This window comes from Chiloscyllium punctatum, chromosome 9 (assembly GCF_047496795.1).
Source record: "Chiloscyllium punctatum isolate Juve2018m chromosome 9, sChiPun1.3, whole genome shotgun sequence".
NCBI classification, from domain to species: domain Eukaryota; kingdom Metazoa; phylum Chordata; class Chondrichthyes; order Orectolobiformes; family Hemiscylliidae; genus Chiloscyllium; species Chiloscyllium punctatum.
Window position 1 is genome coordinate 15,933,039 of NC_092747.1, and position 14,336 is coordinate 15,947,374.

Below are 14,336 nucleotides of genomic sequence, written 5' to 3' on the forward strand. Positions count from 1 at the left end.
GCTGTGCCTTCAGATGCCTAGGTTCTGAACTTAGGAATTCCTCCCTTAAATTCCTTTCATTCTCCCACACTCCATCTCACCAATCTCTTTCACCAAGCTACCCAAGGCGGTATATATGATACTTTCTATAGCTCGGTGTCAAATTCAGTCTGATGCTGTTCCTGTGGAGAGTCTTCAGATGTTACAGCATGTGAAAGAAATGCAACTTGTTGTTTGTGCAATCACCTTTTCCAATCATAAATCCCTGGCATCACATTGCAACAGTTAATTATTCTGCTTAAAATGGCAGTCTGCTTTATAATTTGAGAGTAGCAAGAAAAAAAGATTCGATTCCTAGTTCTACATCCACCCATTTCAATCAAGGTTATTTGTGTCATTCATTCTTGCTTTGTGGGCATCACTGACAAGGCTGGCATTGTTTATCTATTCGTAGTTGCCCTTCAAAAATGTAGCATTGTGCCTACTTCCTGAACTGCTGCATTCATTCATTCAAAAGCAGATTTGATTTCCCCTTATGACAAAAGCATTCTTTTTAGGTAGTCCGTTTCTGATTTCTGATTAATAATGTTCTGTTCTTTCCTTCTCTTAAGAAAATCCATCCACTCGTAGTGGTTTCGATTTGAAGTGCCAGTTCATCATGGCGATGGATAATGAGACTCTGGAAATGCTATCAAATCAAACTATTAAGACTACCCTTCCAGTCTTTTACCTCATTGTTGCAACCATCAGCCTGCCTGGGAATGGGTTCTCATTGTTTCTTCTCTGCCGAGCACAACCTAAGACACCTTCCATCATCTTCATGATCAACCTCACCCTCACTGATCTTCTACTGGCCATCTTCTTGCCTTTTCAGAGTGCATACCACTGGAACGGTAACAATTGGATCTTTGGAATTGAACTGTGCAATGTAGTTACTGTGTTATTCTACGCGAACATGTACTGCTCCATCTTAACGATGACATGTATTAGCTTGGACCGCTATGTAGGAGTAGTGCTCACAATGCACTGTGTCAGATGGCGGACAAAGAAGCATGCAATTGCAATTTGCCTAGGAATGTGGGCAGTCATGTTGGTTGTCTTACTGCCACTGGAGATGAAGGATTTGACATATGACGTTGATGAACTTAATATTACCACGTGCTTTGACATTCTGAAGATGGACATGCTACCTTCCAAAGGAGCTTGGGCAGCTTTTCTTTTCACTTTATTTATAATCCTGTTCTTAATTCCATTTAGTGTGACTGTGTATTGTTACATTCGGATCATCACCAAGCTGATCAATACCTCTTCAAGTTATGTCAGTGCACAAAAGAGGAGAGCTATTGGTTTAGCTTTAATAGTGCTGCTGGTGTTTGTAACGTGTTTTGCACCCAACAACCTTATCCTTCTGGTTCATATAATCAAACGGATCTTTTTCAACAGAGGGGTTTACACAGCCTACAAAGTCACGCTCACCCTGAGCTGCTTAAATAGCTGCCTTGACCCATTCATTTATTATTTTGCCTCCAAAGAGTTTCGTAAGAAGCTCAGAACATACTTGGGGATAGCAATAATCTCAAGCCAAGGAAGTCTAACTGAATGCAGAAGGGAAAGCATGTTCTCAATGCGGTCAGGCTTACAAAATCATCAAGCTTTGGAGATGCATCTCTCTTTGAATTCAACAAATGATTCAGTATAGACTGAAGTTGTCAAAAGATAGTGTGATGTAGTATACTGAAAGCAAACCCATAACTGATGGGAAGGTTACCTGATTGTTCGATTGCAGAGTTAAGATATTAAGCGTGAAACCAACTTTGAGATCATGCATCTCTGGAAGCAGATGGAAAAATTCCAAAGCCACAAGTCTGAGAGGAGTTCTCAGATTTGATACCTACTTAAAACTTGTCACATTAATTCCATGGTTTCCCTAGTTCACAGGTTAAGATTTCCAACCAGAAGCTGTTGAGGTTCCCCCTCGGTTTTGAGGAGTGAGAAGGTGCAGATTTGAAAATCATTTGGAAGGGGTTCCACAGGCAGCAACATGACCAACTGCTGAATGCCATTGAAAATTGTCGGATAACGATCTACAGACAACCTTGAGCTCTCCGTTGAAAGATGAATGTAGCAAAGGGAACATGCATGGATCTAAATCCCTTTGATGGAGTGAAAGGGGAGGATTTGCTTTTCATTTTTAGCTCTTAATAATCTGCCAATGTTTCTGATCAAGACTCGTGAACCATTAAGTTAACTCCCACCTCCTTCTCTCTGTAACTGCTTGCTTGATCTGTTGAGTAGTTTATAGCACTTTCTGTTTTTATTATAGAATTCTATCAGATATTTTGCTTTTTGCCATCTTCCAAACCCCACGTTAACACTTTCCTCAGGAATCAATAAGCAATATGGAACTTTTGATGCTGCTCAGTTCAGTAAATCTTCCTGTTGTATATTCATAAAGCTTTTTGCGGGAATTCCATTGTTATATGTAATTTCAGATTTGGAATTCTTGTAATTTGCAGAAGGCATCGCATAATTAAGAGATAGTTATAAATGAAATTCATTTTTGTCGTATTGTTGTATATTCAGAAGGTCCTTCATTTCTTTCATAGTACAGTATTATAGTGGGAATATTTGTTGCATGCATGTTTCTGACGTATCCTAACTCTAAATCAACACAAATGTATCGGAAAAAGTCAGCAATGAACAGATTCCAAGTGAAATAAAAAATCATTTCATGGGATACCCAAGTGTAAACTGAAGTATCATCAGACTGCCCACTTCATGACACGGAAATAAATTAGCTAATTCATTTTGAATTCATTCTGAGTTGTCAAGTCCAAAAGGATGCTTCTTTCTTTGGATTAGAGAAGAATGACCCAGCTGCCCAGTGTTGCTTGTTGGAGAATGCAAAAATAACTAAATTAGCTGTATTGTCACAAGGAACCAATAAGTCCTTTAATCTCATGAAAACATTGCAACACTCCTTCATGGAAGTGTTATCAGGCAGCCTTCGACACCAGGCTGCATTAGGAGACATTAGGAATGGGGACCAAAGCTTGATCAAAGAAATATGATGAAAGGGGTGTCTTTGAGCAGAAGAGACAGGAGGGCAAGAGGACAAGCTGAGGAAGGAATTTCCAGATCTTGGGGCCTAGGAAACCTTCAGAAATGGAATGGTTGAAATTGGGGCCACACAAAAAGCCAGGCTTGGGGAGAGCAAAGATCTCCCAGCCCAATAGGATTGTAGGGCAAGAAGAGGTTAGCAATGCTGAGTGACAAAAAGATTGAGGGATTTGAAAACAAGGATGATTTTTTTAGATTGATGGTGTTGTATGACTGTGAGCTATTATAGTTCAGTAAGAGCAAGGTTGAATAGGATGGTGCAAATTAAAATCAGTTGTATTGTCTGCACTCCCCACACAAGTTTCTGCATGGAGGAAAGGGTTGAAGCCTGAAAATCATATCCCAGAGAAAGGCCAGGATAGGAATTTAAAAAATAATCAAATCAATTCTAAAAATCCAATGGAGGAAACACCTTTCCTTATCAGCTACACATCCTTCATTTGTCCATTTTATCCAGTGGTAAAACAAACGTTCGATCATTTGACGTATTGGAATCAATCTGAACCTTACTATAAACAAGATATTTCACAGAGTCACAGGATTATTACAGTGCAGAAGGAGGTCACGCAGCCCATCTGCCTGTGCCAGCTCTATTATGTAGTGCCAATCTCCTGTCATTTCCCAATATCCCTGCACATCATTCATATCCGAACAATCATCCATTGTCCTCCTGAATGCCTCAATAGAACCTGCCTCCACCACACTTCCAGGCAGTGTATTCCACACCCTAATGTTTGCCTATTTCCAAGTGGCACATTTCAGCTCCTGACAGTATACACAGGCACTTCAATACGATTAGGGTAAGGTTCACCTCCATTCATTCTGATGTCCTTATATGAAGCTAAAGGTGGGAATATACACAGCAGTTTAGAATTCTGGTATATTGCTGTTACTTTGCAGAGAACTATTTTTCACAGCTCAAGTTCAACTTACAATTGATTTCCATAAGCATATTTATTTGCAAAACTTTACTTTGAGATAATTATAAAGTAGCCTGGTGCTAATCTATTATAGAAGCTCACTAATCTTAACTCCACATAGATGTCCAGATACTGAAGGCTAATTTCATTCCATTATTGAAGGAACTGGAGAATATTTTGTTATTGTACTGTGGTTTCCACAAAGCCTGTCCAATATTTAAAAGGCACAAATCAAAAGTGTGATAGAATATTCCCCACTTGCTTGGATAAATGCAGCTCCAATAATACTCACCACCATTGTCCCTTCATAGATCACCTTAAACGTTCATTCCCTCCAGCATCAGTTTAGCAGCAGAAGCAGGTATCTTCTACAAGATGCATTGCAGAAACTCACTATCTGGCAATACCTTTCAGACAAGTGGAGAAAGAACAAGTTGATCAGGAACGTGGAAGAGATGGTGTAGTGGTAATGTCACAGGACTAGCTAATCCTGATAAAACCATGACAGATGATGACACTTGAATTTCATAAAATCCAAAATAATTTGATTACTGTTGATTGTTGGCTTTCGAGAGCAAATTCCATCTGGTTCACTCATGTCCTTTAAAGAACAGAAATGTGCTGTTCTTACCTGTTCAGGCCCATATGATTCCAGACTCACAGCAACTTGGTGGACTTTCAGCAGTTAAGGATGGGCAATAAATGGTCACTCAGCCGATGATTCTCACATCCCATGAATGATTCTTTTTGTATTAAAAAAAACACCAAATGAGAATTCCCCAGAAAGTCACAGCCATCATAAGTTATCACTGAGTCAAAATTCTGAAAGTCCCAGCCTAACTTCACTGTGGAAGTATGTGGAGTCATCAAAGTTTACAGCATGGAAGCAGGTCCTTCAGCCCAATATGTCTATACCACTCCTCCCAGGTACATCTCACAGACTGCAGCAGTTCAAGAAAGAAATGGACCATCCCCTTCTCAAGGGTCATTATGGGCAAACAATGAATGCCCACAGCTTTAGCACTGGATATCTTGCAATGGCACAGTTTTCATCAATGAAAGTTATCCTAAATGGTTGATTGGCCTAATGTACACAGCAGAGGTTACACCATCCCTAAGGTAATACAGTGCACCATTGAAGTGTCTAAAGGTGCTTTGTGGAGAGATTACGTTTTTGCTCCAGCTGAACGAAGAGGGATATATTCCCTCCAGTGATTGAACCAAACTTAGGGATAGCTAGTTGGTAAAGACTCAACATAATCAGAGGGTGAATTAAGCATTTGAAAAAGTCCTCCAGACCAATATTTTCTCTCATTGTCCATCAGCAACAAACCTGCTACAGGAGTAATAATACCTTTATCTATAAACAGTGTGGAAGCTTACAGAACCAACAACATATTAAAAGGTCAATGACATCACAGATCATGAGATCAAATTTGACATTATTGAATCTGATCTGATGTGCAAGTTTATATTTCTTCCCCTAAGCATCTATGTTTTTGAATTTGTATATTAATTTAATTTTCACTCATTGCTAATGCCTCCCTAGTTTTTGTTGCTTTTGTCATTTGTTTAAGCTCATTTCTTGAGGTACACTATAAGTTCTGTCGTGGCTGTAGGAAAGGAGGTTGCAAAACTTGGGACTACGCAGATTCACCAACAAAGTAGTTGGTGACATTTAAAATTGACTGCAAAAAATGGTCTTATTTGGCTTCCCAAGTTGAGCAGTGTGGGCAATATTTCAATTATTAAATCTGCTTTCATTGCAGTTTCTGGGTCTTAACAATCACCTGCATTAAACCATTCTCCTTATCTATTCTGGCAATGTACCACATGCCAATTTATGTATTAATCTGTCTGTGCCATATGCATCATCAAGTATACGTACAGAATAAACTTGCGCGTTATCCAGTGCATGAAACCATATGGCCTGTGTGTGGTGCAGGACATGTATTTAATCATCTTATGCTTCTCCTCTGCACCTGTCAATACTGATTAAGTGGGGAATAAGAATAAAAAATGTCACTGAAAGTAATGATGATGAAGGAATTGCTAACAGCACTGCAATCCAAAGATGGCCACAGATCCAAAACGCAAAGCCTCAATGCTGAAGTGAACTTAATTAAATTTGATGGTGCTAAACCATAAGTAGTTACTGACCACCGTGGCCAACCTAGGTTGCAGTTATTCCAGCTCCAGGCAAAGATGAGAAAGAATGGGCCTACATGAATGGTTATCCAGTGCATGTAGGCTTTTATTTTCTTGGGGGAATGGCATTCCCTCAATCCATGCAATCCGTACAGGATTGAGAGGCTGGATCTAGGGCATTGCTTTGGACCTCCCGACCCACGTTTCTTCATATTCCACCCCGCCGAACTCACACACCGACCAACAACGTCTGACCTGTCCCGTGGGCTGTCTGGAGATCCAGGCAACATTGTCCCAGCATTCTGGATGGAGAATGTCACTCTTATTCCAATGCTGCAGGATTTCTGTCAAGTGGAAAAGTGGAAATGAAGTGAGTTGGTGATTGCTTTTATGGAGCAACAAATAAAAGATAACAGCTGGACCCCAACCAGATGAAAAGGGCTTAGTCTTGAGAGATTGCTTCACCTTATCTTGCTATTTTTCTTTGATTCTTTTCAGAAGGGCAAAAAAATGTGCGGCTGAGATTTATAATTTCTGAACGAGGTTCATGAGTTTCCATAAACATTGTGTAGAAGGAATGTAGGCTTGACAATCATTTTTCCAATCAGGACCACCTCAATCTTTGTTACCCTCCCCCCCGCCCCAACCTAACACAGAGCTATTGTGGTACAGTGGTAGTGTCCCTGCCTTTAGGCCAGAAGACCAGGGTTCAAGTCCCCAAAAGTGTGTAATAGCAATCTCTAAACAAGGCGATTAGCACAATATCTTCTCCCAACAAGCAGCCAATTATGAGTCTTTAACATTACTAAAAAAGCAGGTGGATGAGCCAACATTGACAGATTTGAAATCCATGAATCTCAAATATGCCTGTTGCTAAACATCCAAATCTCCCTCACCCTCACCCTCCCTCATTCTCTGTCTCAGGATTAGCTGTGACTCAGTCAATAATGTTTCATGTACTGAAATCTATGCATTGAATTAGGCAGCAAAATCTCTCAGTGGAATTGACTCCAATACCCCATGTGGAAATTCAGTGTTGATCAATGTGTCAATGAGAAGGTGCCTGAATATCAGTCTAGAAGAAAGTGAGGACTGCAGATGCTGGAGATCAGAGCTGAAAATGTGTTGCTGGAAAAGCGCAGCAGGTCAGGCAGCATCCAAGGAGCAGGAGAATCGACGTTTCGGGCATGAGCCCTTCTTCAGGACCTGCTGCACTTTTCCAGCAACACATTTTCAGCCCTGAATATCAGTACCAAATTCACTTTACATCTGTTGGCTCTGATGGGCTATTCCAAAATGCTTGCACTTATGTTCAAGATAATTTTCCTTTGAAGCAATTATATGGTTAATAAACTTTCATCCGTATTCTGCTGTTCTTCTCTTGCCCACCCTAATTCCAAAAACACCAAAAATAACAAATGATCATATCAGATATGTATATATGTAATAAAATTATGTGAGTGTATATATATATATGTATTTATGAATACAGTTATTTGAAAAAGAAGCTCATGATAGTGTTCTGAATGGTTAGTAATTCACTCACATTCCTATCCAAGGACCCAGAATTTGCCTGTTTGTTTTCACCAAAGCATTAACACTGAAACTTCAATGTTATGCAAATTCTAGATTTTAAAGAAACATTGCATAAATTTATAGTAAAAGATTGTAAAGAAAATTCATCCTGAGCACACAATGGTGTATTGTTCAAATAATCACTGACATCAACTCCGCAGCATTTATCATATACTTTCACAAAATATTCCTTATGGAACTGACAGTTGAGCAATCTTTTGGAATAATGTTGTATTTTTTTTTAGAAAATGTACATAATAGTGTATGGTTGAACAAAGTTTTACTCTGAATCTGGTTTTGTGGCCTGGAATTTATTCATCCCAATGGCGACATCATTCCACTCCTGTCCATTGGCTTGGAGAGAGCAGGAGAACTGATAAAGGTGCAAAATGTTTCTCAGGATCTTGATTATGGCTGTGTCCAGTACTGCATTACTGATTTTATGTTCTGGAGTTACCACATCCTTTGAATAAATATTCACACTTGATTTTTCTGGAACCAAGGTGTTATGAGTCTTTAACATTATTACAAAAGCAGGTAAATGAACAAACATTGACAGGTTAGAAGTCCATGAATCTCAAATGTATGTGTTGCTATAAATCCAAATCTCCATCACTCACATCCTTTCTCATTCTCCGGTTCAGTGTAAGCTGGTGGCTCAGTTGATAGAGGTTCATGTATCGAAATTGATACGTTGAATTAGGCAGCAAAATCTCTCAGAGGTATGTAAGGGATTTGTTGTTAGTCTATAGTTTCACACAAGCATCAATTTCTACATTTCCCTTCGACCATAAAATAGATGAGCAATTAGGCCATTCAGCCTATCAAGTCTGCTCCACATTCGATCAAGGTGAATATGTTTCTCAACTCCATTCTCCTGCCTTCTCCCTTTAATCCTAGATTCCCTTACTAATCAAGAACCTATCTATCTCTGTCTTAAATACACTGAATGACTTGGCCTCCATAGCCTTCTGCAGCAATGGGTTTCACAGATTTACCACTCTCTAGCTAAAGAAATCCCTCCTCATCTTTCTTCTTAACTCTGAGGCTATGCTCTTAGGTTCAAGTCCGTTTGTAGAGTCATAGGGTCATAGAGGTGTACAGCATGGAAACACACCCTTCGTTCCAAACCGTCCATGCCGACCAGATATCCCAACCCAATCTAGTCCCACCTGCCAGCACCCGGCCCATATCCCTCCAAACCCTTCCTATTCATATACCCATCCAAATGCCTCTTAAATATTGCAATTGTACCAGCTTCCACCACATCCTCTGGCAGCTCATTCCATACACGTACCACTGTCTGCGCGAAAAGGTTGCCCCACAAAGTCTTTTTTATATCTTTCCCTTCTCACCCTAAACCTATGCCTTCTAACTCTGGACTCCCTGACCCCAGGGAAAGACTTTGCCTATTTACCCTATCCACGCCCCTCATAATTTTTTAAACCTCTATAAGGTCACCCCTCAGCCTCCGACGCTCCTGGGAAAACAGCCCCAGTCTGTTCAACCTCTCCCTATAGCTCAAATCCTCCAACTCTGGCAACATCCTTGTAAATCTTTTCTGAACCCTTTCAAGTTTCACAACATCTTTCCGACAGGAAGGAGACCAGAATCGCAATCAATATTCCAACAGTGGCCTAACTAATGTCCTGTACAGCCACAACATGACCTCCAACTCCTGTACTCAATACTCTGACCAATAAAGGAAAGCATACCAAACGTCTTCTTCACTATCCTATCTATCTGCGACTGCACTTTCAAGGAGCTATGAACGTGCACTCCAAGGTCTCTTTGTTCAGCAACACTCCCTAGGACCTTACCATTAAGTGTATAAGTCCTGCTAAAATTTGCTTTCCCAAAATGCAGCACCTCGCATTTATCTGAATTAAACTCCATTTGCCACTTCTCAGTCCATTGGCCCATCTGATCAAGATCCTGTTGTCATCTGAGGTAACCCTCTTCGCTGTCCACTACACCTCCAATTTAGGTGCCATCTGCAAACTTACTAACTGTACCTCTTATACTCACATCCAAATCATTTATGTAAATGACGAACAGTAGATGACCCAGCACTGATCTTTGTGGCACTCCACTGGTCACAGGTCTCCAGTCTGAAAAACAACCCTCCACCACCACCCTCTGTCTTCTACCTTTGAGCCAGTTCTGTATCCAAATGGCTAGTTCCACTGTTCCACTAATTGAAACACAATCTCCATGTACACTCTATCCAGACCTCTCTGCATTCTGTAAGTCTTAATGAGATCCTCACACCTCTGCCTTCTAAATTGCACAAAGTGTAGACCCAAGGTTCTCAACCACTCCTCATATGACAGCCCCCTCATCCCAGGATCATGTTTGTAAACTTCCTCTGGATCCTGTTCAGTACCAACGAACCATCCCCTTGATGCTGGGTCCAAAACTGCTCACAATGTTCCAAATGTAATCTGATCAGAGCCTTATACAGTCTCAGCAGTGTATCTCTGCTCTTGTATTCTAACACTCTTAAAATGAATTCTAATGTTGCATTTGCCTTCCTAACCTGCATGTTAACCTTATGAGAATCCTGAATTCGGACTGCCAGGTTCTTTTGGGCTTCAGATTTCCAAAGCGTTTCCCTATTTAGAAAATAGTCTGCATCTTTATTCTTCCTATCAAAGTGCATGACCTCACACTTTCCCACATTATATTACATCTGCCTCTTTGTCTATTCTCCCAGTCTGCCCAAGGCCTCTGCAGCCTCCCCGATTCCCCAACACCAACTGTCTTTCCACCTGTCTTTGTGTCACTTGCAAACCTAGGAACAATTCTTCAGTTCCTTTGTTCAGATCATTATAACATGAACAGTTGTGGTCCCAACAATGACCCCTACAGAACTCCACTAGTCATCACTACAATCCCTTTATCCCTAATCCCTGCCTTCTGTCATCAGCCTATCCTACATCCATTACCAGTACCTTCTGGAACCTTTCTCTCTCCAGAAGCCAACTCTCAATTAGAGAAGAACTCAACTCACTTTTTAAAATTAATCTCAATTCCAAATTAACAGACACAAAAAAACACCCATGGGGCAGATCTTAATGTTAACTACAAAAAGAGGGAAAAACTAAAGAAATTTAAATCAAATCTTCATAATATTTTCTAATGAACCTGTTCAGAGATATTATTGCACACCTCTGGAGTAGATGGGACTTGTACCAGGATCTCTTGGCTCAGAGTTTGGGACACACCCACAAGAACCTCAAATGAAATGATCATGTGGAGAGGAGGTAAGACATTCCAGCTGCTGCAATGCCAATTAACGTGAAAAAGAATTTACCGGCAAATTATCCAATCGGCCAGTGAACAAATTACAAACTGCAATTGCAGCAACACAACATATCACTCAAATCCCGTTCTGCAAACTAAACAAAGTCTAAATTACAAACACTGCACACCAGGGACATTGTCACAGCAACGAAAAAAAGTGGGAAAACAAGGAAGGAGTTAAATTGAAATGGTGTCGGAGGGACAGCTTCCAGGCCCCACAGCGCCCACCATGCTCTAATGGTATTGAGGGTGCTATTGGATACCCAGGCACAAATGTACCAAAATGTGGCCTTTTAGAGTCATAGAGTTGTACAGCACAGAAACAGACTCTTTGGTCCAACTCATCCATGCAAACCAGATATCCTAAATTACTTAGTCCCATTTACCAGTATTTGGTTCATATCCCTCTAAACTCTTCCTATTCATGTACCCATCCAGATGCCTTTTAAATGTAATTGCACCAGCCTCCGCTATCTCCTCTGGCAGCTTATTCCATACACGCACCACCCCCTTCATGAAAAAATTGCCTTTTCGGTCCCTTTTAAATCTTTCCCTTCTTACCTTAAATCTATGCCCTCTAGTTTTGGACTCTCCTCTCCTGGAGAAAAGACCTTGGCTGTTCACCTTATTCATGGCCCTCATTATTCCTTTTAATATAGAACTCGGCTCTTAAGTACAATGTTGAGAGTGTGTTTGCTGGAAAAGCACAGCAGGTCAGGCAGCATCCGAGGAGGAGGAAAATCGACATTTCGGGCCGGAGCCCTTTACTCAACACTCCAATGCTGTATGCTGACACTGTGGTTTATCAGTGGTTATAGCTCAAGAAAAAGATGTTAAATCAATGAATTCCAGGTGAATAAGCCATAAGTTTGAGCATTCAGCATCTATTAGAGTCCAATCGTATTTTGACCTGAATAATTTGGAGTGAAAGCAGTTGCAGCTGACATTGTAGGGTTCCAATTGATCAATGCAACTGCCAAAAGAAATACTACTCAGATGATAATTCATGAATAGACAGGAACAGAGCAAAAGGTAAAGCTGCAGTAGGTTTAGATGGTTGTATGCAATCTTTCCAGGCATGTCAAGACACATCTCTGGAGGTGTTGTGACTTGTTCTGAGGCTTCTGGCCTTGAGGTAAATTCCCCCACTATCAACATCCTGGGATTAGCCATTGACCAAAAACTGAACTGGTCTCACCACAAAAAACAAGTAGCTACAAGAGCAAGTCAAAGGCTAAGAATAGTGCAGCTCGTAATTCATCTCCTGACTCACCAAAGCCTGTATACCATCTACGAGGTACAAGTCAGGATTGTAATGGAATACTCCCCACTTGTTTGGAGCTCCAACAACACGCAAGCAGTTTGGTACCATCCAGGACAAAGCATTCCTCTTGACTGGCACCACATCCACTCCCTCCATCATCAACACTCAGTCACATTAGTATGTATCTACTGTAAGATGCATTGCAGAAATCCACAAAGACTCCTTCCGAAGCACCTTCCAAATCCATGACTACTTACATCCAGAAGGCCAAGCGCAGCAGGTACATGGGAACACCACCACCTGCAAGTTTCCTTCCAAGTGACCCACAATCTTGACTTTGAAATATATCACTGTACCTTTAGTGTCAATGGGTTACAATCCTGGAAATCCCTCCTTAATAGCATTGTGTTTGTAGACAGGCTTACAAGGGGCAAAGGTAAAAACAATGACTGCAGATGCTGAAAATCAAATACTGGATTAGTGGTGCTGGAAGAGCACAGCAGTTCAGGCAGCATCCAACGAGCAGCGAAATCAACGTTTCGGGCAAAAGCCCTTCATCAGGAAGCCCTTCGTTTGCCCGAAACGTTGATTTCGCTGCTCGTTGGATGCTGCCTGAACTGCTGTGCTCTTCCAGCACCACTAATCCAGTATTACAAGGGGCAAAGCCACTTAAGATTTAGTACTGGGTAACGAGCCTGGCCAGGTATTAGATTTGGAAGTAAGTGAGCAATTTGGAGACAGCGATCACAATTCTGTCAGGTTTACTTTTGTGATGGAAAGGGATAGGTGTACTCCACCGAGCAAGAGTTACAGCTGGGGGAAGGGAAATTACGATGCAATGAGGAAAGATTTAGGAAGCACAGAATGGGGAAGGAAACTGCAGGGGATGAGCACATTAAAAATGTGGAGCTTATTCAAGGAAAAGCTCCTGTGTGTCCGAGATAAGTATGTACCTGTCAGGCTGGGAGGAAGATATAGAACGCGTGCGCCATAGTTTATTTGGGAAGTGGAATCCCTGGTCAAGAAGAAGAAGAAGGCTTATGTTAGGACAAAATGTGAAAACTCAGTTAGGGCACTTGAGGGTTAAAAGGAAGTCAGGAAAGACCTAAAAAGAGACCTCAGAAGAGCCAGGAGGAGACATGAGAGAGACAGAGATAGGATGCAGAGCTGGGCTGAGAAGTGGCAAATGGAGTTTAATGTGGACAAGTGTGAGATGATACACTTTGGACAGAGTAATCAGAATGCAAAGTACTGGGCAAATGGTAGTATTCTTGGGAGTGCAGATGAGCAGAGAGATCTCAGTCTCCATGTACACAGATCCCTGAAAGTTGCCACCCAGATTTACAGGGTTGTTAAGAAGGCATACAGTGTTTTGGCCTTTAGTAATAGAGGGATTAAGTTCCAGAACCAGGAGGTTATGCTGCAGTTGTACAAAGCTCTGGTACGGCCACACTTGGAGTATTGTGTACAGTTCTGGTCACTGCATTATAAGAAGGATGTGGAAGCTTTGGAAAGGATGCAGAGGAGATTTACTAGGATGTTGCCTGGTATGGAAGGAATGTCTTACGAGGAAAGGCTGAGGACCTTGAGGCTGTTCTCGTTAGAGAGAAGTAGGTTGAGAGATGACTTAATAGAGACATACAGGATAATCAGAGGGTTAGATAGGGTGGAAAGGGAGATCCTTTTTCAAGTATGGGGGCGGCAAATACGAGGGGACACAACTTTAAAGTGAGGGGAGATAGGTATAAGACAGATGTCAGAGGTAGTTTCTTTACTCAGAGAGTAGTAAGGGTATGGAATGCTTTGCCTGCATCGGTGGTAGATTCGCCAAGTTTAAGTCGTCATTGGACAGGCAAATAGACGTACATGGAATAGTGTAGGTGGGATGGGCTTCAGATTAGTATGACAGGGCGGCGCAACATCGAGGGCCGAAGGCCCTGTACTGCGCGTAATGTTATATGTTCTATGTGTGTGTACCTGCTCCAAATGGACTGCAGCTACCTAGATTACACCTCCTCCCACCC

At 41.3% G+C, this 14,336-nt stretch overlaps 1 protein-coding gene across 1 annotated transcript in view; it reads left to right on the top strand.

The window, feature by feature from the left end:
• LOC140481155 (S-geranylgeranyl-glutathione receptor P2RY8-like) overlaps window positions 1-8,240 on the top strand; it is a 47,862-nt gene extending 39,622 nt beyond the window's left edge. Inside the window, exon 3 of the mRNA XM_072576912.1 lies at window positions 591-8,240. Coding sequence (XP_072433013.1) covers window positions 638-1,678 — 1,041 coding nt within the window. The 5' untranslated portion in view covers window positions 591-637 and the 3' untranslated portion in view covers window positions 1,679-8,240. The remainder of the gene's footprint in view (window positions 1-590) is intronic.
• Window positions 8,241-14,336: the final 6,096 nt, after the last annotated feature.